This window comes from Montipora capricornis, chromosome 14 (assembly GCF_036669925.1).
Source record: "Montipora capricornis isolate CH-2021 chromosome 14, ASM3666992v2, whole genome shotgun sequence".
Classification (NCBI taxonomy): domain Eukaryota; kingdom Metazoa; phylum Cnidaria; class Anthozoa; order Scleractinia; family Acroporidae; genus Montipora; species Montipora capricornis.
In genome coordinates, this window is record NC_090896.1 from 41,245,548 (window position 1) to 41,268,047 (window position 22,500).

The following is a 22,500-nucleotide window of genomic DNA, read 5'->3' on the forward strand; positions in this document are numbered from 1 at the left end:
TGGTCCACATTGGCGGCTACGTAGTTATTCAAGTCAAGCATCGGAGGGATATAATCTTAAAGCTAAGTGTTTATTTTTAATTTTCTTAGAGCTGCTTTTTTCTCTGTATTGCAATTTTTTTGGCATATCTTTAGAAGCTATGATAAGGTTACATGATGCCTGGAGGATCTATGACTAGAACAGAAACGAAAAAACGAAAGGCAATCGAAATTCACACGGGCAGTTTATTTTTATTCACTGTACGCTTTCGACCAAACAGAAAACAGTTAATTATTGCACTTAATTCGACGAAAAACCTTTGTGTGTCTGGAAGCCAAATCGTACAAGTAGCTCCAGCAGACGCCATTTTGTAAACAGGGAAAAGCCCTTGCATTTTCGAGGGGCCTGGGCACGTAATGATACTTCCGTTGTGCAAAATCATTTCCGCTTCCTCCTCTTTTATATACATCATCTTTTGGTTGTATCGAACATCTTTTGTTTGTATCAAGCATCCTTTAATTGTATTGGACAACTTTTATTTGCATCGAGCATCTTTGCTTATAGATTTATTGCACATAACATTGATGTATGCAACATAACATTGATATAAGCACATTCGATATTTTGGTCCGTAAAGTAAAGGGCCTTAATACTCATCGATGGGTTTCCATATTTTCTTAACAATGGTGGTCCGCGCGCGCACGCCTTCGGGGTGCGCGGAGCTCCGTTAATATATCGAAAAAGGCATATTAACGTGACGTCATCACCACCATGTTGGTGGACGAAATCATTGTTCGACACTAACTTTCTTACTGATTTGCCCTTTGGGCAACCAGTTTTGAATTTGGTTTTTTCGGCTGCTTCTTAAGACTTGTTGCCCATTTAAACTCAAAGAAAGCTTGTAAAAATGTCAATTTTGTGTAAAATGGGATTGGCAGACCAATCCGAATCCTGCTAGATGTGTCCATAGTGGGGAGAGTAGAAAACACTCCCTAGTCCATGGACTACCCCAACGGACTACCCAAATGGACTACCCCAAAAATACTATTTCAAATGAGTACTCTGGGTCGTAAGCAGCGTCACAAATAGTGCTAAGCCTAAAGACCCATTTTAAACAGCGTTTGTAAACAGTATTTAAGTCTAAGCACCCATTTTAAAAGGGTTACCTTTCAATAATTGTTGTGATGGCCGATTACTTCATGTAAGTGAAGTGAGACCGGTGCAACAATTATTGAAAGCTAACCTTTTTAAAAAGGGTGATTAGACTTTAATAATGTTGACCAACTTTCTTTAAAATGAATGTTTAGGCTTGGCACTAATTGTAACCATGGTTAATCGAGGGAATGGTTATGAAACCTTAAAACCTTTAAAAAGCGAGGGCAATGTTGTTGCAATCGACGTTGAATTGACCGTGAAAGTGCACAATCTTTTGTTTTCGCTTCGCACGGGTTTGCAAATTAGTTGCGCATAATTTAATCGAAAGATATGATTGGCTATCTTCTTGAAAAAAGGTGTGGTTTGTGCACCGTCAAGGCCAAAAATACAGAAAAAAAACATGAAACAAAAAGACTTGTCGAGTTTCATAATCATCTCCACGCATTAACTATGTAACGCTGCTTACGACCAATAGTACTCATTTGAAATAGTATTTTTTGGGTAGTTCGTCGGGGTACTCCATGGAATTGGCAGTCAGTATTTTCTACGCTCTCGTCTATGGTGTTCTAGTAGCCTTCACACTTTTGCTTTGACAAGCATATCTATATCTATAAGAGATCAAAGGAGATTCCCTGAATATCTGTCTGAGATTGAGCTTGTTTTCAATTAAATGCCATTTGTCCAATAGTATGTTCTTTAAGCTTTTCAAAGCTGGTTGAAGGTTGAATCTTCTTGTGCTCTTGTTCGATATCAAAGTATCGTAGTTTATTAGGCCGTGTGAAAACTGGGTTCCATTGTGACAACCATTCCTTTTCGCGCGGAGAAACATAACGGCTCATTCCGATCTTTTTTGAGGTTTGTACCAATATCTTTTTAATAGAAAAATAAATGAGAGCAAAGAGATGAACCGTTGTTTATTTATTTTTTATCGTGTTTGCGGTGATTACATCATATTACTAATCACTTACTTCATTGCAAATCAAATCGTCCCGCAAAATATAAGTCGAACAAAATTCAGATTGCCCGATCGGGCAAGTCTTAGAGCTGTTTTACTTGCCCACGGATACATTTTGCATGCCCTGGGTAATCGGACAAGCGTTAGTATCGAACACTGCTGAGTTTTACAAAAGATCTCTAATAGCCCTTAATAGAATTATCAGCGGTTTTTCCACATAAACGAAGTTAAGGGGTCATTCTGTATTGAATTGACCCTTAAGCCTCTTTTGTATGTAGTTTTAAAGAAAAGAAAATGTGCCTGCAGGCTCAACTCCAATAAGGTCTATTAGCCTCACTTCTCTATTGTTATTGGTATCTTTAGAGGTTGGTTGAAAACGTCCTATAGGGACAAAGCCGATAATCAACAACAACGACTTCTACGAAAACGTCACTTCAAAATATACCTTTGCACTATCCAAAGTCTATCGCGATTTCTCCATCTCACTTACGTAGTAAGATTGTTGGCAAAAATTGGTAGGAGCGGTTTCAGAGTAAAAAAAGAGAAATAAAAGGTTCACATTTGTATGCTCACGTTGTGGTCAAAGCCTCATGCAAATTACTTATTTCACGTCGTTGTTACGCCGAGTACCGCAAAATATGTACCAAAGTCCGTGCCGCAAGTTCATCACGATTCTGCCTCTTCACTATTTACTACAGAGTCACGTGAGGTATCACTTACCACCAAAAATGCACTGTTTCCGCTATTCTTGTTGAGCAGAAAATTTTATTCTGATTTATTTTGGATTAAGATCGCGCATACGGGCTGGTCTTTCATATACCGGATCTGAAATAACAAGAGAAAATGAGGGGACAGAGAGGGAGGCTCAGGGCGTTGGCCGGGATATGTCATGTCCACGAAAGTTATTTTTAGACGAGCAGAAGTCTTTGTTCTAATGGAATTCTGTCTTCAGAGACGTCCGCATACAGTCTTGCCTCGCTCTCAGGTTCTTAGTGAAAAGAGAAAATGACGGCGTACGTGCAAGGCTGATGAATATTTATTTTCTTTCAAACATCGGACCGAGGTTGGCCTGCATGCGGACGTCTCGGAAGACTTACTCTCGTCTAAAAATAAATTTCGTGGACATGACATATCCCAAGGGCTGGAACGGGAGCCTCCCTCTTTGTCCCATCATTTTCTCTTGGAAATAATTAGTGTCTATAAAACAAACGAACGAAGCAAACATAACAATACCTAATTAGCAAGGCCTAATTGGAATGACAATGGTTCTTTTGTCCTCCGCCATTTTAGTCCAGTATATGTAAGTCTACCCCCAAGACGCGATTTGGACACTGACACAGCACTGTTTTAGCAAAAAATAGCAAATGTCTGAGCTTTTTGTTTAGCTCACGTGCTGTTCGTGGTCGAACTTAAACAACGAGGAAACCCTCGGATTTATCGCCTGATAATTGAGAGGTCTCGCCCCAGATATGGATTCTCATGCATCTCTCTAAAGAGAGAGAACGTAAACAGAACTCAGAAAAGGGAAAACGCGGGAGCAAAGAATTATGAGGGTATTGTGTCCACCAATGTAAACTTGCTTATTTGGGACCAGCTCTAGCCCAAAACACTTTCCAACGATGTAAGAAAATGCAAAAGGTGCAAACATCAATAATTAAGATAACCGTTAGTTGTTGTCCTTCAGTAGCATATTGATAGTAATGATTTCAAGTTCGAGTGACGCCTAACACTGCTGTGAAGTGGGTTCAAATCCCACCCTGGTAAGAGTCTTTCTCTGTCCTCGTGTGGGCCCAATTCCAATGCTAGGGTTGATCTCTGATGGAATAATTGGGTATAATAGCTTCACAGTAGTGCTAGGCCTTTCTCGAACTTAAAATCGATTACTATCAATGATTAAGAACATTATTCAACTAGTCTTAATCATCGAGACTCTGTTGAAGGCCGAGGAACACGTTGATCCCAGAGTGTTAGACATATCTGCTCTTGTAAAACAGGCCATTGATTCCTTTGCTTTATGGGCTAATGCCGACTGCGAGCTAAATCTGAGCCATTAGACGACTCGAAAATCTTAACCAAGATTACAAGCGTTGTGGTCAAGTACCGTTCCTGTTGTACACTACACTACACTACACTACACTACACTACACTATACACTACACTACACTACCCTTCTAATTGACCACTACCCAAGGAGCTTTTCAGGGCTCATAAAACGATAAACGAAACGACAGAGCACAACAACAACAACTGTTAAGAATCACAACTGGCCGGAGGCAAACCAGTTGACTATTTACAAGTGTGGCCGAGAAGTTGAACCAGGGGCTGCCCGGAACAAATTCAAAGAGTGGTTAAAACGAGTGTTGCATTGAACCGGGAACTCAGGATCTGAAGCCACGCGTCCTGACCACTGGGCCTCCTGTTTGGTGACGAGCTTTCAAAACAGTTAAACGAGATGGAAGAAGCTAATCGAGTAAGAAGGAAACTTGGAACCAGCAAAAAATCCCGACCATGCAGAAGTGGCTACAACGCTAATCAGTGCACGGGCACCATAAGCAAGGATTTTGGCTATAAAAGCAACGGCCGTTTCCACGCAAGGCTTTTAAGTAATTAACCTAGCCGAGGCCCGCCTCTCAAAAAAATCAAAAGGAAAAGGAAAAGGGCGAGGGAAGAGCACCAGGGCTCTGGAACAGCAATTAAGCTTGTCACCCCAGGCAGTGTAATGGCTTCAGTTGATTTGAGGGATGCCTACTATTCAATCCCCATTGCCAAAAAGAAAAAAACCCTGAAATTTATGAAGCAATACAAATTGTGTCAGTACAAGAGTTTGCCAAATGATCCTTCAAGTGTCCCCAGGATATTAACCAAACTCCTTAAACCCGTCTATTCAACTCTGCAAGTACTCTGCAGTTTGGTACTTGTCATCAGCATATATTGATGATTCTTAGCTGCAGGATAACACATAAGCAGGTTGCGAGCAAAATCAGACTCTTTACCACAGTTGATTTTCTTTTCGACGACTAGGTTTTGTTGTACATGAAGATAACTCATACCAACACAAGAACTTACCTTTCGGTGTTTCTTGATCAACTCAATAAACATGGAAGTCTAACTGACAAACACCAAAGCACAGAAACTTAAGCCTTTTGTGTCAGTCACCCAGAAGGTACAATCAGAGCACTTGCAAAACTAATTGGCGTTTTTGTTTCTAGTTTTTCTGCTGAGTAGGATGGGCCACTGTTTTGCAGATCATTAGAACTCCCACAAATTTCAAATACTTCAGCCACATAAAAGGGACTAATCAGCCTGTACTGTTTTTGACAATTAGCCTTCAATGGTGTGTGACACATATTCAGCCATTTGTCTCATCTCCCATGGCATTCCAGTGATTGTCCACCAATCAGATGCTTCCCTTCAAGGGTGGGGAGTTGTTCAGGGCAGATGTCTCCACTTTGGACTTTTCCAAAGTACTTTAATTTGATAAACAGATTATTACAGCTGAAACACTTTTTCCTTTAAGTGTGCTAAACGACACCTAAAGAATGTTTTGGATCTTGGGAAAAATTTACAGTATTTGTGCACAATAAAATTGTGCCTTTGAGATATAACATTTCATTGTTTTTTTCTTGTATTACTTGACATTATAGTTGCGTTATACCCAGATTGTGTCCATCAGATACTTTGAAGGCTCACGTGAATCCGCAGGGCTTGGTGACGAGGCAGAAGCAAATATTTAACGAAGCTTACCTGGAAGTTAATGATTGATTAGGATTCTGCTACGTTACCAGGAACAAGGAGTCACGTGCCCATCCCTTGAAGATACACCCACTGGCCTCATGATGGTGTTCGTTTTGCTGATGGACACACTGATATGCTTTCAAGACTCAGCAGGTTTGGCGATAAGTGCTATCTCGCGTAACTCCTTGTTCCTGGTGACTCAGCAGAATCCCAATCAAGGTTCAACTTCCAGCTAAATGTCGTTTAATTTTTTCATCATTTTTCCTCGATCTTTTACCGGTGGTATTATCGTTTTGTGGCATTGTCGCTTGCGTCGCCATCGTTGCTAAAGCCTTGGTATGATTAACGCTGACGACGCACCGAGTTTGCGTATGCTGCCGGCTCAACCTTTTGCTTGCGTCACAAGTGAGAACTGTGCTTCACAGGGAGTAGGGTCCTAAGAAACTTAAACAATCCAAACGGAAAACTGACGTTGTTCTTGTTTATATTATTTTCAGAACTTTGATATCTTGTTGCAGCTTTTACCTCGCCTTGCAACCGACTTGTGCCTCCTTTTTATCGTTATAAGGTTTGCCGTGGTGATTTTCCTGGAAGGGCGAAAGAGGTGGTTCCACAGCAGAAATGATATCGATGTAGGTAGTGAATTCATTATCGATTAATTCTCTTAATTGTGGATATGGGAGTAATGGTGATGATGACAATGATGTGTGTCTTAATGTTGATGACGATAATGATGAGGATTGACTGGGAGGATTGCGCAGTGTTTTGAGGGCATCCTCATATGTGATTCATGAATAGTGCTTCATTTTGCAAGGGGGCGTTCAATTAATCACATTTCCTTCCTTGCTTCCTTTCTTCCTCCTTCCCTCCCTCCCTCCCTCCCTCCCTCCCTCCCTTCCTTTCTTCCTTCTCTCCCCCCTTGCTTCCTTTCTTCGCCATCTTCCTTCCTCCCTCCCTCCCTCCCTTCCTTCCTTCCTCTCTCCCTCCCTCCCTCCCTTCCTTCCTTCTCTCCCCCCCTTGCTTCCTTTCTTCGCCATCTTCGTCACTCCCTCGAGGATTGACTGGGGGGATTGCGCAGGGTTGACGGAGGAAGGGGAGTAAAAGATACCTACCGAGGGCCACAAGTTTATTAGTAACTCTAGTTCATTGGCACGTGTTGTCCTTGTAACTTAAGGAACTTTACCTTTATCCTTACTTTTTCCATTAGTCTGATTTTTCCAGGCTTTCCTTTCGTCAATATTAAAGTAGTGTTCAAAAACTGCAAAGATCTTAAATGCCCATATGTTTCTGATTCCGCAGTTCAAATTTATGTCGTCTCTAACACATGGTACAGTAATGATGTTGATGAAAAATGATAATAATTAATGTAAATCTTGTTTAGAGACATGGACAAGTCCACGTTGAGACTAGTTTGGCAAGAGAGTCAGGGATTAAATACGTCAAGTTGGCACTAAATCCCGGGTCAAACATGTAAGCACTTGTGACAGTAGTAAATACAGCTGCAACGGTACATTCAGGGTCTCTTAAACCCTGTCTACCCGAGCAAGTTTTATGTGTCAAATGTACTTGCTGAAAAACTGGCGTGTTAGCGTTTATACATGTGACAAATAAAAGTTGTTGAATACGAAAAATGCCTTGTGTAGTCGCATAAAATGTGGCAAATTTCTGCTTCTTTAAAGCGCACCGGTGGCTCAGTTGGTTGAGCACCGGGCTGTCACGCGGGAGGTCGTGAGTTCAACTCCGGCCGGACCAACACTCAGGGTCTTTAAATAACTGAGGAGAAAGTGCTGCCTTTGTAATTACATCTGCAATTGGTTAGACTCTCTAGTTTCTCGGATAAGGACGATAAGCCGGAGGTCCCGTCTCACAACCCTTCAATGTTCATAATCATGTGGGACGTAAAAGAACCCGCACACTTGTCGTAAAGAGCAGGGCATGTAGTTCCCGGTGTTGTGGTCTGGTCTTTCTGGTCTGGATAGGGTAGGGTGGAGCACCTCACATAGGACCTCGAGTCCTGTTCGTGCTCCTTCCCTCTGGCAGGTTTGCCCAGTAGAAGAGACAAACCAGATGTCTCGTAAAACAGCTAAAACGGCAACCAGGCAACCAAACAACCAGGCAACCAGGCAACCTCGCGTTGTTTCTGCTTTATCCCTGCTGTCCAAAGGCACTAACTGTGCGAGTTGTCAACAATCATTTGTCGTGCCATCTATACGACCAAATAATTGTATTTGCCCCGTACAATTGTCACATATTTGGCTGTTTTAACCGTGTTTATCTTAGAATCGAGAGAGAGGTCAAGTGGTACACGAAGGCAGTTCACTATATTTACAAAACCAGAGCAGGTACGTTTCATAAAATGTATTATTCTTGAAGAGTCTTAGTAGTGGTGGAGGTGTCTAAATGACCGGCAGTTAAAGGTTTTTCAAATGACCGTTATTAAGAGGTTAGCCCTTTGTAAAACTCGCCCCTAGAAAAAGCAAACAATTTGTTTCATTACTTAACGAATCAAATTAAGAAGAGGAGGTGTATCACTCTCGCAGAATTTCAATTTGTTTCGGCTTTCTGTCGGAAAGAACATCGTAGTGAATACAAGACTTTTATAAAACCCAGGATTAAACTGGAGTAGAATCCCTGACCGTGCGATCGCATTTTTTCACGCTGCATAGTGCTCGACCACTGTACTATGAAGTCATTTAAGTTCAGTTCAAATGCTGGGTTGGAACTTTTTATGAGTCAGTCTTTGTATGCAATTGCCTAAGTCACTTTATTATCATTGCTACAGCTGATGATCTTTTGCTCAGAAATTTGTCTGTGCATTGACACCTAGGTTTTAGGAGTGGAGGGCATTTACTTGTTTACGGTTTTAGCTCCGAAATAGTACAATTCTGGGGACAGGAAATTTTTTTTTGGGCCACGGCTTTAGCTAAAACCGTTTCCCAACAGATTTTTTCTCACGCCTTGCCCTATGTTTTGCTCTGCCTGTTCCCTTTCGAAAATCCGGTCAAACTTTAATGTTGGTGGCCGTCATTTCGCCATCAGATATGGCTTAAATACATACATCATATTTCTTTCTTAATGCGTGAGTGGGCGGAATTCTGCGCATCCTGCAATCTGATTGGCTCAGGGAGCGGGCGGAAATTTTCTATCTTGCCCGCCAGCCCGGGCGGAATCCTAACTCTGGTTGCATGAGCTTGTGTAGTGACGCGAATCCGTTTACATACAGAAGTAAGTGTTTCAAAACAGATTTTTATTCGACAATAGGCGTGGATCCATGCATGTCTCTTTTTGACCTCTGTACTTGTAGGCATGGAATCGAGGACGTTTTCTCTTTGGGTATACTTTGGGGTTGCACTACCTGGCCAATCTGCTTTCCCTTTTCCAGATCCAGCATATATACTGCTGACTTCAAACAAAAGGCAAATGAAACAATAAAATTTTGATTACTGTTGGTAATACAACCCTATCCTCATGCAGTGCAGAGTTGGCAAGACTGGTCAACTATGCTCAACCAGTCAAATATTTCCCGGATTATTTTTTACGTTTAGCTTACACTCTTGATATGTTTTACTATTTTTAAATTTTCAGTTCCAGTATAGTATTCACTGACCGTTTTTGCTTCGAATTCATGCTACCTTAAATAGGAACTCCACACGGAATCGAACCAACAAAACTCTTGGGTAAAATGCCTCTATACCACTACCTCGCTATACTAGAATATGATGATAACTTAAAAATCAATCTTACCTGTACTTTGTTTGTGCCCTGGAGATGAAGCTTTCGAAAGTACTTCTAATCGGATTATTTGCGCTGGAACTAGCACTTGTAGGGGGATTTTGACGTTCACTTTCTCTGGAAACTGAAGGCAAAGGTTGTACTTCACTTTTGGCGAAGTAAATTGATTGATCTATCGATCGATCTAGCCACTATATTTTTATTCTCTGTACGCTTGGAAGTCCTGTCTGCCTTTTTTCACAGACCATGTGACCAGATCTCGCCAAAATGACAGCCCTACTGTGAGCCTCGCTTTCATTTAACTGTTAGTTACCAGACCTCCGACCAGATTACGTGAAAAGTAGAACAAGATGACCCGAGAAGGAGGCGAGACGACATCTTGATGTCAATATACGAAAATACACGAGATAACAAGAAACACGACATTGCAAGTAGAAAAGACAACACCTCAAAGAGAAAAGACGACACAACAAGTAGACAAGATGACATGACAAATCGGCAAGACAACAGAAAAAGTAGATGAGACGACACATCAAGTAGAAAAGACGACACAACAAGTAGACAAGGTGACATGACAAATCGGCAAAACGACATAACAGGTAGACAAAACGAAATAGGAAATAGACATCGCGTTATTTTTGATTTTCATACTCGACATCTTAGTTTTATATCCAACTTGAATTTGACATCGAAGTTTTGAGTTTGACATTGAAGTGGAAAATTCTGTATTTTAGATTCGACTTTTAAGTTTCAAATTCAACTTGCAACTTCACGCATGAATGACTTGACATTCAATCTCGTATCCTTGGTAACGCTAACCACTGGTGTAATTGACTGAGGGCTCTTAAGGCTAGGAAATTTAGGAATGGCGGCTGAAGATTTGAGAAGACTGGCTGAGGTGGTACAGGAGACATTAACATTACTTTCCCTTTTATCCCTTCGAAATTGATTGAGTAGTTCTAAGACTAGATCATGTGGCTCGAACACTAGTGAACATAGGTAGCGGACTTCAGGAACTTGACGAAACTGTTCGGCTTTTGGGGGAGGGTACAACTTGCTTGTTGCTTGTTGGGTCATATCATTCGAAGTCAGGTCGTTACAGAGTGATTTCATTCCACAAAAAGTCCGATCCTTAGAAATAACGAGATAAAAAATCTTAAAATAGTTAAATAAACAATAATCGTTTATTCCACTCTCTTGCAATTAGAATAAAAAATGAATTAACAAGGGTTAATTGCAATCATTACTACTTCTACTACTACTACTACTACTACTACTACTACTACTACTACTACTACTACTACTACTACTACTACTACTACTACTACTACTACTACTTCTTCTTCTACTACTACTACTACTACTACTACTACTACTACTACTACTACTACTACTACTACTACTACTACTACTACTACTACTACTACTACTACTACTACTACTACTACTACTACTACATGCACTAATAATAATTTAATACAAAAACTAGTTTAAAAAAAATAAAAAAGTTGTAGTCAGGCATGATAATAGCAATTGAAAAAAAAATCGTTGTCACTGACTAAAATACTTATAACCTTCTTCAGCGAAAAACGGTCTACGAATGTAAATGATTTCTTAAAAAGAGCCGTAGAAACGTCACTTGGGATTGCCAAGGGCCTTGTAAATGTCAGGAATGTAAATGTGTTCATTAATGATATTCAGTTCGCGAACCATTGAGAACAGCGGTGAATGATCTTGACGTCGTCAAGGTCAAATTCATGATTGTTTTGCATCCAATGTTGGGTTAATAAAGAATTCGTATATCCCGTGAAGATCTTGTGCTCTCTAGTCCTGGATCTTAGGGCCATTGATGTTTGTCCGATATAGACTTTGTCACAGTATGTTGCCCACAAACCCGTAATAGCCGTTGGCTCTATTAAAAAAACAAAAAAACAAAAAACAAAAACAAAAAACAAAACAAAAACAAAAACAAAAAACCTAAAGACAAATTTAGTAAAGAGCTATCAACAGGAATGATCTATAAAATCAATTGTAAAGACTATGACAAAGTTTATATCGGTCATAGGTTTTACGGTATAGGCTCCAACATAGGCAACAGCACCAGGAATGCCAATGGGTGTTCCCTACTCTCCGCCACCTGTGTCATAAACTTCTTACATAAACTTTTTCGTCTATCTTATAAAGTCTTCATTAGTCAGCACCCGAGTTTGATCATATGAGCAGTCCGGGTAAATGATCTTAAAAGCCCTTTTCTAATTGATTCAATGCTATTATAGAGGTACTCAGGGATATTTTGGCAAACGGCATATTCAAGGATAGACCAAACAATACTCCAACAGACATTCAATAAACCTGGTGTGTTCACACCGCTCTTTTCAGAAGTTGTAAGGCATAGAGTCTCTTACATGCCTTGGTGACAAGGTAATGTATATGATGATTCCATTTGAGCTCTTCGCTGATAACTACACCTAGTTTATACGAAGAAACGCGCTCAATTTGACAATTGCTGCACATAACGATCTCATTACGATGTTTGAACGTTTCATAAGTAAACCAACATTTCTTTACATTTTTTTGGGTTACGTTTCATGCTATGATTAACACTGACAGTAAAGTACTAATTTTGTGAATGTCCCTAACCTCTGGATTTAACAAGCTAATTGAATTACGTGGGTAGACTTAATTCAAAAGGGCAAACAGACGTTTCTTCGTGTGTAGCAGAGCAACTTATCAACTGTTGCGGAAAGTTTAAATGACGTTCCCTTTCGGAAGGACAAGAAAAGAGTTTTACCAGAGTACTTGTATACCGAAAGTTCGAATACAGTCCGGCAGCGAGGATGGACCTTGGTTTTAACTCGTTATGTCAACTAGGCGTGCATTGAGCAGGAACTTTTTACAGTTTTCATTGGATAACAGTGTTTTCTTGTCTTTTTTTAAGTGGAACGATCTGACTCTTTTGTTGAATGAACTGGGTATGCTGGAACGTCAACTACATCAGTGGTTACCGTTACCAAGGATACGAAATTGAGGTCAAGTCATTCATGCATGAAGTTCAATTCAAAAGTTGCAAGTTGAATTTGAAACTTGAAAGTCGAATGTGAAATACAGAATTTTCCACTTCAAAGTCAAATTCAAAGGATACGATGTCAAATTAAAGACTTCAATGTTGGATACAAAACTTCGTTGTCGGATATGAAAATCAAGATTCAAATGTGAAACTAATTGGCTGTCAAATTCCGATGTTGAATTTTGGCGAGATATAACTCCATACTGTGAGGGGAAATTCAAGTAAGGGCGAAATATCAAACCTAGGAAGTGCAACTACCATTTGTTTTGACTGAGGACGACAAACCTGTGTTGCTTGAACGGAATTGGCTGGAGGAACCTTTCTAGGTTTCCAAAGTGAATGCGGTGGATGGCCTAATCTCAAAGTATCGAGTCCTATTTGAAAAGGCTTATGGACATCTAAAACAGTTTAAGGCTTCCATTCATGTCCGCGAGGACGCACAACCTCTCTTCCTAAGGGCACGGCCGGTTCCTTATGCCCTCAAGGACATAACATGGAACTTTGCGAGTGTGTGGTGATTACAAGATGACCGTTAATCAATGTGCTGGTGTTGACCAATACCCGTTACCGAATGTTGAAGATTTGTTTGCAACGTTATCTGGGGTAACATCTTTAGCGAGATTGATTTATCACATGCCTCTCAGCAAGTTGAGCTGGATGACGATTCCCAGAAGTACCTGACCTCATAAACTCCCAAGGGCTCATACCAGTATAAGCGTTTGCCATCTGGAGTTTCCAGTGCACCAGCAATGTAATCAGTGAATTTTGGAATCGATCAGCTTTTGCAGGGAGTGAAGTTCACGATATGACGGTTGGATGACATCCTAATCTCAGGACGTTCTCCGGAGGAACATTTTTAAATTTTAGTGGAGGTTTTTCGTCGCTTACAAAACCATGGCATCAGACTTATTCCTATCAAGTGCATTGGATGGACCAACTTGGCATTAGACCCCTGGCACATAAAATGGAGACAATTATGGAGGCCAACAGTCCGACCAATGTCATAGAACTGAATCCCCAATTTTTTTCCACCATTCTGCACCCTCTGCATGACCTTTTTCAAAACGACAGGCCTTGGAAGTGGACTGAGTTTCAAGATTCATCTTTGTTGGTTCATTATGACCTTACGAAACCACTTCGCTTGGCCTGTTCCGCATCACCCTATGGTGCAGGGTCGGTGTTCTCTCATGTGTTGGAGGCTGGTACAGAAAAGCGTGTTGCCTTTGCCTCTCCGACACTCACTACCAGTGCGCGTAATTATTTAAAGAATGAACAATAGGGACTTTATACCGTGTTCGGAGTAAAAAATTTTCATCCATACCTTTACGGCCGCAAGATTACGTTGACCACCGATCACCAGCCATTGGTCACAATTTTTCGTCCAAAGACAGATGTACCCCCGTTGTCAGCGGCAGCAATGCAAAGATGGTCCTTGATTTTGGAAGCTTACAAGTATGAGACTGAATATCGTAAGTCATTCCTATGAGTTTCACAACCAGTTTGAAGACCGTTGAACCTTTGGGGTCAATGGTTGCACGTTATGGCATCCCAGATGACCTAGTTTCTGACAATGGACCGCAACTTGCAGCTGAGGAGTTCACCAAATTCATGAGGCAGAATGGGATCAAGTTCACCCACGTACCACCGTACCACCCTGCAACAAATGGGTCGGAGAAATGTTCCGTACTGATGGCTAAAGTAGCTTTGACCAAGTGAGTCCTTGATGGGACAGCAAATAACCTTAGTCTTGAACACTGGCTCGCCGATTTTCTTATTCTGAATCGCAGCACACCGTCACTGTCACTGTCACAGGACAATTCCCAGCTAACCTTTTTTGAGAAGTCAAATAAGAAACTGTTCCACACTACTGAAGCCGAATCTGAACAGAGCAATGGACGGAAAACAGGTGAAACAGAAAGAGTACCATGATGAAGGGCGCGTCAAGTTTCGTGAGTTCAATTTTAATGAAGTTGTCCTGGTTCGTAACTGGCGAAGTGGAATTAAAAACTGGATTCCGAGACGGAACAGGTCCTTGCACTTACCTTGTTCATCGTGGGAACCAAATTCATTTTGTCCATGTGGATCAATTAAAAGGAACGGGCTGCAACCCTTTTTTTGGTTCGGTGGCTGGCTGTAGAGAGAGAAGTCGCCTAGAGGAGTCGGTGGAGTCGCATGCAGCGGTGAAGTATTGTCTGGTATTCCCCGAGCGCACCAAGTCCTGGGAGTCGTGCTGTTGCAGGAAATACAGAAGAATAGCTAGTACCACAAGAGACACAGGAATCGGTATTGGGAGATGCTCTGCAGGGAACGAGCACCCCAGGTTCACCATTGTCACCACAGTCAGTACCATGGTACCCTCGCCGACAAAGGAAAGCCCAAAGCAGACTTATCTGTGAAATTTAATTCACAATTAGATTTCGTGATGAGCACTGAACACTGCTTCCGTATCATCTAGACTTGTTGAGTTCCATTTTTTAATAGTGAATTTCCCATTTGTTCGGGAGCAGTGTAATATACTAGGTTCCGGGCCTCTTATATTGGAGTCTGTGCATCGACACCTAGGTTATAGAAATGGAGGGCTTTTAGCTGTTTACAGTTTCAGCTCCGAAATAGTACAAAATATATGTGGCTGTTATGAATACCTTCTCGGAGGCGCGGTGGCCTCATGGTTAGTGCGCTCGACTCCGGATCGAGTGGTCCGGGTTCGGGGCCTGGTCGGGGACATTGCGTACCGGCGTAATGCTGGGGGTAACCCTGCGATGGACTAGCATCCCATCCAGGGGGGGAGTATAGATACACCTTGTCGCTTCATGCTACGGGAACCGGAGATAAGCGCCGGCCTGATGGGCCTTCTAGGCTCGTAAGCAGTGACTATGAATACCTTCTATCACCGATCTGTGTTTGTTTGTTTTATATTTAAGATTTTGAATTCTCCACCCAACTAATTTCAACTGTGATGGTTGCAATGATTGTTGTCGTTCAGGTGTGTACGAGTTAAAGGAGAAGTTCACTCCAAATGACAATCCCTTTTTTATCGATAAATAGAAAGTTCACGAGGAGAACAGCTTTTAACCAAAATCTCAATCTTGAAATAGCTTTCTAACCTTGTAAAATCCACACATGCATGCCGCCATCTTGGATTATACGTGACGTCATCGAGCTCAACCTGAATTTTTGCAGGAAGCTTGAAGACACAAAGCTGTTGAGATCCCTCTTCGTATTCTAGTCATGTCTTTTTGTTCAGCAACATAAATTGCTCAAATAGGTCAGACGGACGAAACACCGTTCATGTTGTTCACATTTCAGAAAGGTAGGATCAGCTGAGCTCAATGACGTCACTTATAATCCAAGATGGCGGCCTGCATGTGTATATTCTTAACAAAGATTTCACAAGATTAGAAAGCTATTTCACGATTGAAATTTTGGTTAAAAGCTGTTCTCCTCATGAACTTTCTATTAATCGATAAAAAAGGATTTCATTTTAGAGTGAACTATTCTTTAAGAGTGCAGCAGTATCGACAGTGATGATAGTCCTGTTCCGGGACTTCCTCTTACCCCATCCTGAAAATGGGCCTGGAACCCAAGCGGGAAAAGAGAGAGACCTGTATTGCTTGCAGGCGCATTCTCGGAATGACCTCACTTTCCCCCCAAAACGGGGGAAAAACGTATTAGTTTTGGAAAAAGATTTTTTAATTAAACATAGTTTATTCGGAGTGCTTTTATACTGGAAACATGGCGTAAAATGTGAAAGAGAATTATGATGCCAAGTTTCTTGAGAAAATGGATTTCGCGTTTAAGGAATGCTTCTTTAACTTTGTGCCTAAGGCGGAAGAACTGCAAGCTATTAATGCAGTCGTTACCAGTAATGATGTTTTTTTTGTTAAAGCAGCAAGAGGATTTGGCAAGTCTGCTTGCCAAATGTTGTTTATGCTTGCCACTGTTGTTAATTCATAAACATATTTGTGATTTTCTTTAATCCGAGTCCGACGTTAACTGTAAATCTACTCTTCTTATCGTGAGTCCCTTAAAAGCACTTATGGAAGATCAGATGGATGACATACGAAAGTATGGAATTTCGTGCCTGAAACTTTATAGTGAACTCCCAACTGAACAGTTGCATAATATTGGCGCAGAAAAATATCAAACGCCAGGAAATTTTACGCTGTCTTACGCCAGACGAATTTATTCGTCAGCTGGGGGCTTCTTAGGGCGTTTGAGGTGTTAATGCAATAAGCGGCCGAGAAACTATGTTCCCGCCATTAATTAAGCTACCTTGTGGTTTTTCTCCTTCTATCTTGTTTAGTTTTTTTACTTACTTTTATTTTTTTACTTTTACTTTACTTTTTTACTACACATTGTATTTCGCCTAAGGCCATGTCCACACGTATCCGGAAATTTTTTTTCCCGCAAATATTGTTTTGCGGATACGAAAATTTACGCGTCCGCACGCAGCGTACTCGAATCGTTTACAGCCATCCACACGTATCCGATTGTATCCGGAAATTTTCTGATTTGCTCTAGTGCCCAGTTCTTTTGTCGGAGAGAATCCTGAAATGAGCATGCGCATAATTGCGATTTGGCGTCATTTCTTCCGCGCCATAGCTACTGCAAGGTGTAACCAGTCGAAGCTTGTAGTTTATCACTCGAAAAAATGTCTAAATCTTCTGAAAAGTCAAGAAAAAGTATGCTGATAGATATAAATGGACCGATGATCATCAAAACATCATCTCAAAACATCCTGTCGATCTCTAAAGTATTGGTTGTGTAAATTTATCACAGCTGCATTTATCTGAACGCATGATATCAAACTAGAAATCAGAGCAATTAACAAAAAAGACACAACGTTGCTGTACGCCGTGTTTGTTTAATGCTCGCTGCGAAGACTGGATCCAAGAGAATGACGTAAGCGTATTCGCAAATTTCCGGATACGACCGTCCACGCGTATTCGTATTCGTATCGGATAAAAACATTTCCACTCTGGAGAGCGTTTTTAAAAATTTCCGGATACGGCCGGAAAATACGCTGGATACGTGTGGACGCAAGCCGTATTCGTAAAAAAAAATTGGCGTTTTCACAAATTTCCGGATACGTGTGGACGGGGCCTTAATCACACGGCGGTCATGTTGAGTCCCGAGGGGTTAAAAACTTTTGTTTTTGCGCACCAAAACTCATTCCCAAACATTTCAACTCGAGGCTCGGATGCCAAATCTCTCGTCTATGGCCAATATGGAGGCCGCGAGAATAAGGTCCATTGATGAATAAGGGCTTGAACATTTAAAGAGTCGTTGCAAAACCTCTTTTTACTCATTTCTTTTTCAGGCTTCAATTGCCAATGTTATGCTGTTTCAATACGTAGCTAAAATATGGAGATCTGAGTGTTCAAGTGCCATTTGTGAAGATCTTTTCCGTATATTTTATGGTAAGAAAAAGCCTTGGCCACCGGTTAGAGTAGTTACATTGAATATCAAGTGCAGAAAATCGTCCAGTCACGAGAAATAGGAAATAGTGATGTTTTTACTATTAATGTTTCTATCAGCTATTATGAATTTTTATACATGTTTCAGCAGTCTTGTTTGTATAGGCGTTTTACTTTTGTATCAGATTTTGAACGTCATTTTCTTATATTAAAATAAGAAAACGTCTGTCGGACTATTTTCTTGCGAGTATGCCGCTCCTTGTCGTACCAACCTTAGTTGCCATAGCAACTTCATTGGGACTCTGTGGAGTACACTTTTGTGTTCTCGTCCAATGAGAATCGGGTATTTTTTTAACCATGTTATAAAGAGCCATAAAACAAAGCACTTAGTGCCCGTTGCATGTATTTGATTTGCCGCAATGTGATTCACTAACATCGAGAAAACTGTTACTGTCACTGTTCATATATTTAAAAGAGCATTTTGAAATGCACCCATGCACGGTTAGGTTATTAAAAACTATGCGGATGATATGATATCAGGTTTTGTGCTTTAACAATTCCAGCCTCCTTTCATTATTTTTAGGTAGTCTACTGGCAGGAATTGTCCTCTCCGCAGTGATCTCAGTTCTGTCGCTGTTGCATTTTATGAAGTGCCATCGGTAAGTCATCAGCAATGTCATGCCATCAATGCAATGCCATCAATGCAATGCCATCGGTAAGTCATCAGCAATGGTTGTGTGGTTTCTTACCACACAACCCTACATATTTAATGAGCAAAAACATTTATATCTTTGCACGGCCTTTTTAGTAAAAGAAATCGAAGGATCTCCTTCCATGACTAGAAATGCATTGGTCCGGATGATGGTTTCACGGATAGGCGAAAATAACACATGTCCACTAATTCCAAATTGTATGAAAGTATCGTGTGATTTTTCGTTAACCGTACACTTCACAAATACTCTTGATCGCCTATCGAGAAAGGATTAAAATAGACAAAAACTGAGTTCACTTATGAAAAACTTTTATTCACCTGAAAAAAAAAGTCTCATCTAGGTTTGACTGTAACTTCTCGTTTTTGTAAAAAAAAATCAGCTTTTTTTGTTTTCAACTTACCCCTTTTGGTCTCGTGCGCGTGGTTGGCATAGCAACTTCATTGTGACTCAAAAGAGTACTGTCAATTTATTGTCGAGTTTATTCTAAACGTATTAGCAAAATTTAATTTCGCCATCATTGCTCGACCTTCCTCATACTGTCTCATTTCTACTGAAATTCTAACTCTCTGACCCGACATTTTCTTTATAGACAGAAAAAAAAAACAACATATGGGCGAAAATATCGACTTAAAGAGTGTAGTGTATCATGACAAATATAATAGACTGCATAACCTTTACGTCACGCAAATACTGCACGAAAAAATGGATTTACACCAAATTTGGACAGCGCAAATATAATGCAAACATTATTTACTCTCGAGTAAACCTGTAGCAAACATGGTAAATGCCACATTTGCTACTATATTCACACTGTTGTGCAAATATGGTAGCAAATGTGGCATTTACCATGTTTGCTACATGTTTGCTGTAGAGTAAATATATCTTTGCATTATATTTGCGCTGTGCAAATTTGGTGTAAATCCGTTTTTTTCGTCTAAAGATCATCACAGAAGACCGCTTCCGCGAACATCTCCATCTTTTCATTGGAACTTGTGACACAGCTGCATATAGAAAGCAACAAAACCGCAAACCAAGAAGGCAAAAGAAGTAACGTACGATTATCATCTGCTAAGCCACTTCATCCAAAAAAAAAAAAAATTGAGCGAAAAAAATCTACAATAAAATCTCATCTTTTAATTCAGCACTCTTATCCCCATGCAATCAAGAAACTATCCTCGTTCTCCTAATGTGCTTTTTTTTTTCTTTTCAAGTTACCATGTTCCCACTATTAGCGTTGCTCCACCTTATGATTGAAAGTTCCGAGTTTCAAGAAATAAAAAGTCTGTGACAACAAAGTTTCCAAAATACCAACTATCCTCGGATTCGCTCTAACAAAGGGCTAACACTTGAAGCGTCAGCCAGTTACAATCTTCCCAACGGTGATCAATTTCCTTTTTACAACTCGTTTCCAAAGTCGGATGTTTCCCAATAAATGAAAGCCGGAGCAAGTTCCAAGGGGTCCTACGTGCAGAATACTGCAGCTTCTTTAGAACCTCACGGTTGAGATGTTGTACGTTTCCATGTGGGTCGAACGACATTTACTCCCCTCCCCCTCCCCCTCCCCTGCATCAGTTTGCTTCAGTGCTGCCCTCGATTACTTTATACCAAAACTGGGGATAGCGTTGAAGGCGCGCTCTGATTGGCTACTCGTGTGGCATTTGCACCCGAAGAAAATGGAATAAATGATATAAAACCATCTTTTTGTGCTATATCATCTCACTGTTATATATATATAATATATATACAACTTTACAAGTTCATCCCTACAAGCCTGTTTTTCCTGATGAGTGGGCGAAAATCCCCTGATGAGTGGGCGACCACGAAACAGGCTTGTAGGGATGAACTTGTAGTTTATTTGTCTTTTTATTCCATATATACTACGCTCTACTTCTATGTATTGAGCAATTTTTTCCGAAAATCAAGTTTCACACATGATGAGGCCCAGAAGGCCGAAACAGTACTGTCTGCAGTTAGTTATATATATATATATATATATATATATATATATATATATATATATATATATATATATAACGTTTAGAAGAAAGACAACTTCACAGCGTAGCGACTTCAAGTTTCATGTTTGGACAATCATCAGGCTACAGATCTTACATTTGCATTCTAACTCATTTAAAGACCATTCTAATACTCTAGGGGAGCGTGCTATTTTAAGTTCGACAAAAGGTATTTGTTCTTGTGTCTGCATTTAGAAATTAACTCGTTTCTTTTGTTCAGTAGGTGGCGCGTATCTGCTTTTATTATGTACAACTTTTCTGTAAGGCACAGGTCGCATCTCTTTGATCCACATTTGTATGGTGAGGCGAAAGACTCTATTGCCCAGCGTAGCGTGTAATTGATGTTATTGTCCTTTTGACTCCTGATTTGCCTCGATAACTCCGTCTCACTGCAGTACTTTTTATGCCTGAAGGATTTAGTGTGATTGTTGTATCGGGTTTTAAATTCTCCCTCTGACGCTACGTAGTAGATCTTGGTGTTGTTATCGCTTGTCACTTCGGCTCTATAGACAATAGACGATGATAGACATTTGCCGTCTAAGGGGCATGATTGCTTGTTTCTGCAATTGCATAGCCGCGCTTCGTTGGGTGTTTTCGTGGCGTTTAATACTTTTGCATTTTGTTGCCTGATAATGCCTGTCATGTTGGTTGTGCAGCAGTAGCTAAGCTTGATTGTGTTCGTGTTTAGAATTTTGTGAAGCTTGTGGCCTTTGTGGAAGTGTTTCTTGATCAGGTAGATGAATTTTTTTCCGATGTTGGTATTGACTTGCAGGTTGTATGGTGGATTGAACCAGAGGATATTGCGTTGACGGTTCCTTTTCCGTTTGCTGTTTTGCTTGGCGGGCTCGTACTTGAAGGTTGCGTTGTGCCCGTTTTCCTTAAACGCCAATTCGTAGACATCTTTGGCTTTGTCGAATTCGTCTTTGTCGCAAGACAGGTCAGATATTCTTTTGTTGACCATTATTGGCAGCTCTTTGATGATGGTGGGTGGATGATTCGACCGTGCATTGATGTATGATAGTTTGTTGTTGGGTTTTCTGTAGGGGTAGTACTTTTCTCTCTGCAAATCCAGCGTTACGTCCAGAAAGTCGGTGGAAAATAGGTTCGTTTCGATTGTGATTGAAAGGTTTTCTTCTTTGAAGAGAGCGGTTATGCGCTTTCTCAAGCGATCTAGGGTGGGTCCGCTGATGTTGCTAACTACAGCGAGGCCATCGTCTCTGTATAGGCCTATGGACGCTTTGTTGACAAGGGCGGATAGTTTACTTAGGAGGTAAAGCCCTACTAATTCACAGACCTCGGCACCATCGAAGCAACCCATTGTGACATCGAACAGCGAGTTTGGCCCTTTCTTTACCCATGTGTCACTGCTGTCAAACAAGAGAGATTTTCTTGAATTCTTGAAGACGGCTAGGGCCCTGTTTGGGATGGAGGTTATTGAGCTGGCGTAGGCAATGGCTTTATCTAAGAGATTCTCTGATATAGATGGGTAGAATTCCACAATGTCAAATTTGATGAACCGTGAATGGCTTTTGTTGGGAATCGCTTTGAACCAATTTATTACAGTTGAGGTGTTCTTCCATTGGTTTAGGTTGGTCGCGGAGATGACAGCTTTGTTTATGGTGTCAAGGTACTGCTTGGCGACTTTTCCCATTTCCGGTTTCGATGGGTTTATCAACCGACAGGGAGTTTTGGATTTGAAATTCTCCTTGTGATCTTTTAGCGTGATGAACGC

General features: G+C 40.8%; 1 protein-coding gene across 1 annotated transcript in view; it reads left to right on the forward strand.

The window, feature by feature from the left end:
- The window catches only part of LOC138032515 (stimulated by retinoic acid gene 6 protein-like), a 62,660-nt gene that overhangs the window by 28,218 nt on the left and 11,942 nt on the right, over nucleotides 1–22,500 (forward strand). Inside the window, exons 7-12 of the mRNA XM_068880214.1 lie at nucleotides 6,322–6,456; nucleotides 7,206–7,294; nucleotides 8,105–8,166; nucleotides 15,545–15,606; nucleotides 17,944–18,043; nucleotides 18,624–18,699. Of these exons, the coding sequence (XP_068736315.1) occupies nucleotides 6,322–6,456; nucleotides 7,206–7,294; nucleotides 8,105–8,166; nucleotides 15,545–15,606; nucleotides 17,944–18,043; nucleotides 18,624–18,699 (524 nt within the window). The remainder of the gene's footprint in view (nucleotides 1–6,321; nucleotides 6,457–7,205; nucleotides 7,295–8,104; nucleotides 8,167–15,544; nucleotides 15,607–17,943; nucleotides 18,044–18,623; nucleotides 18,700–22,500) is intronic.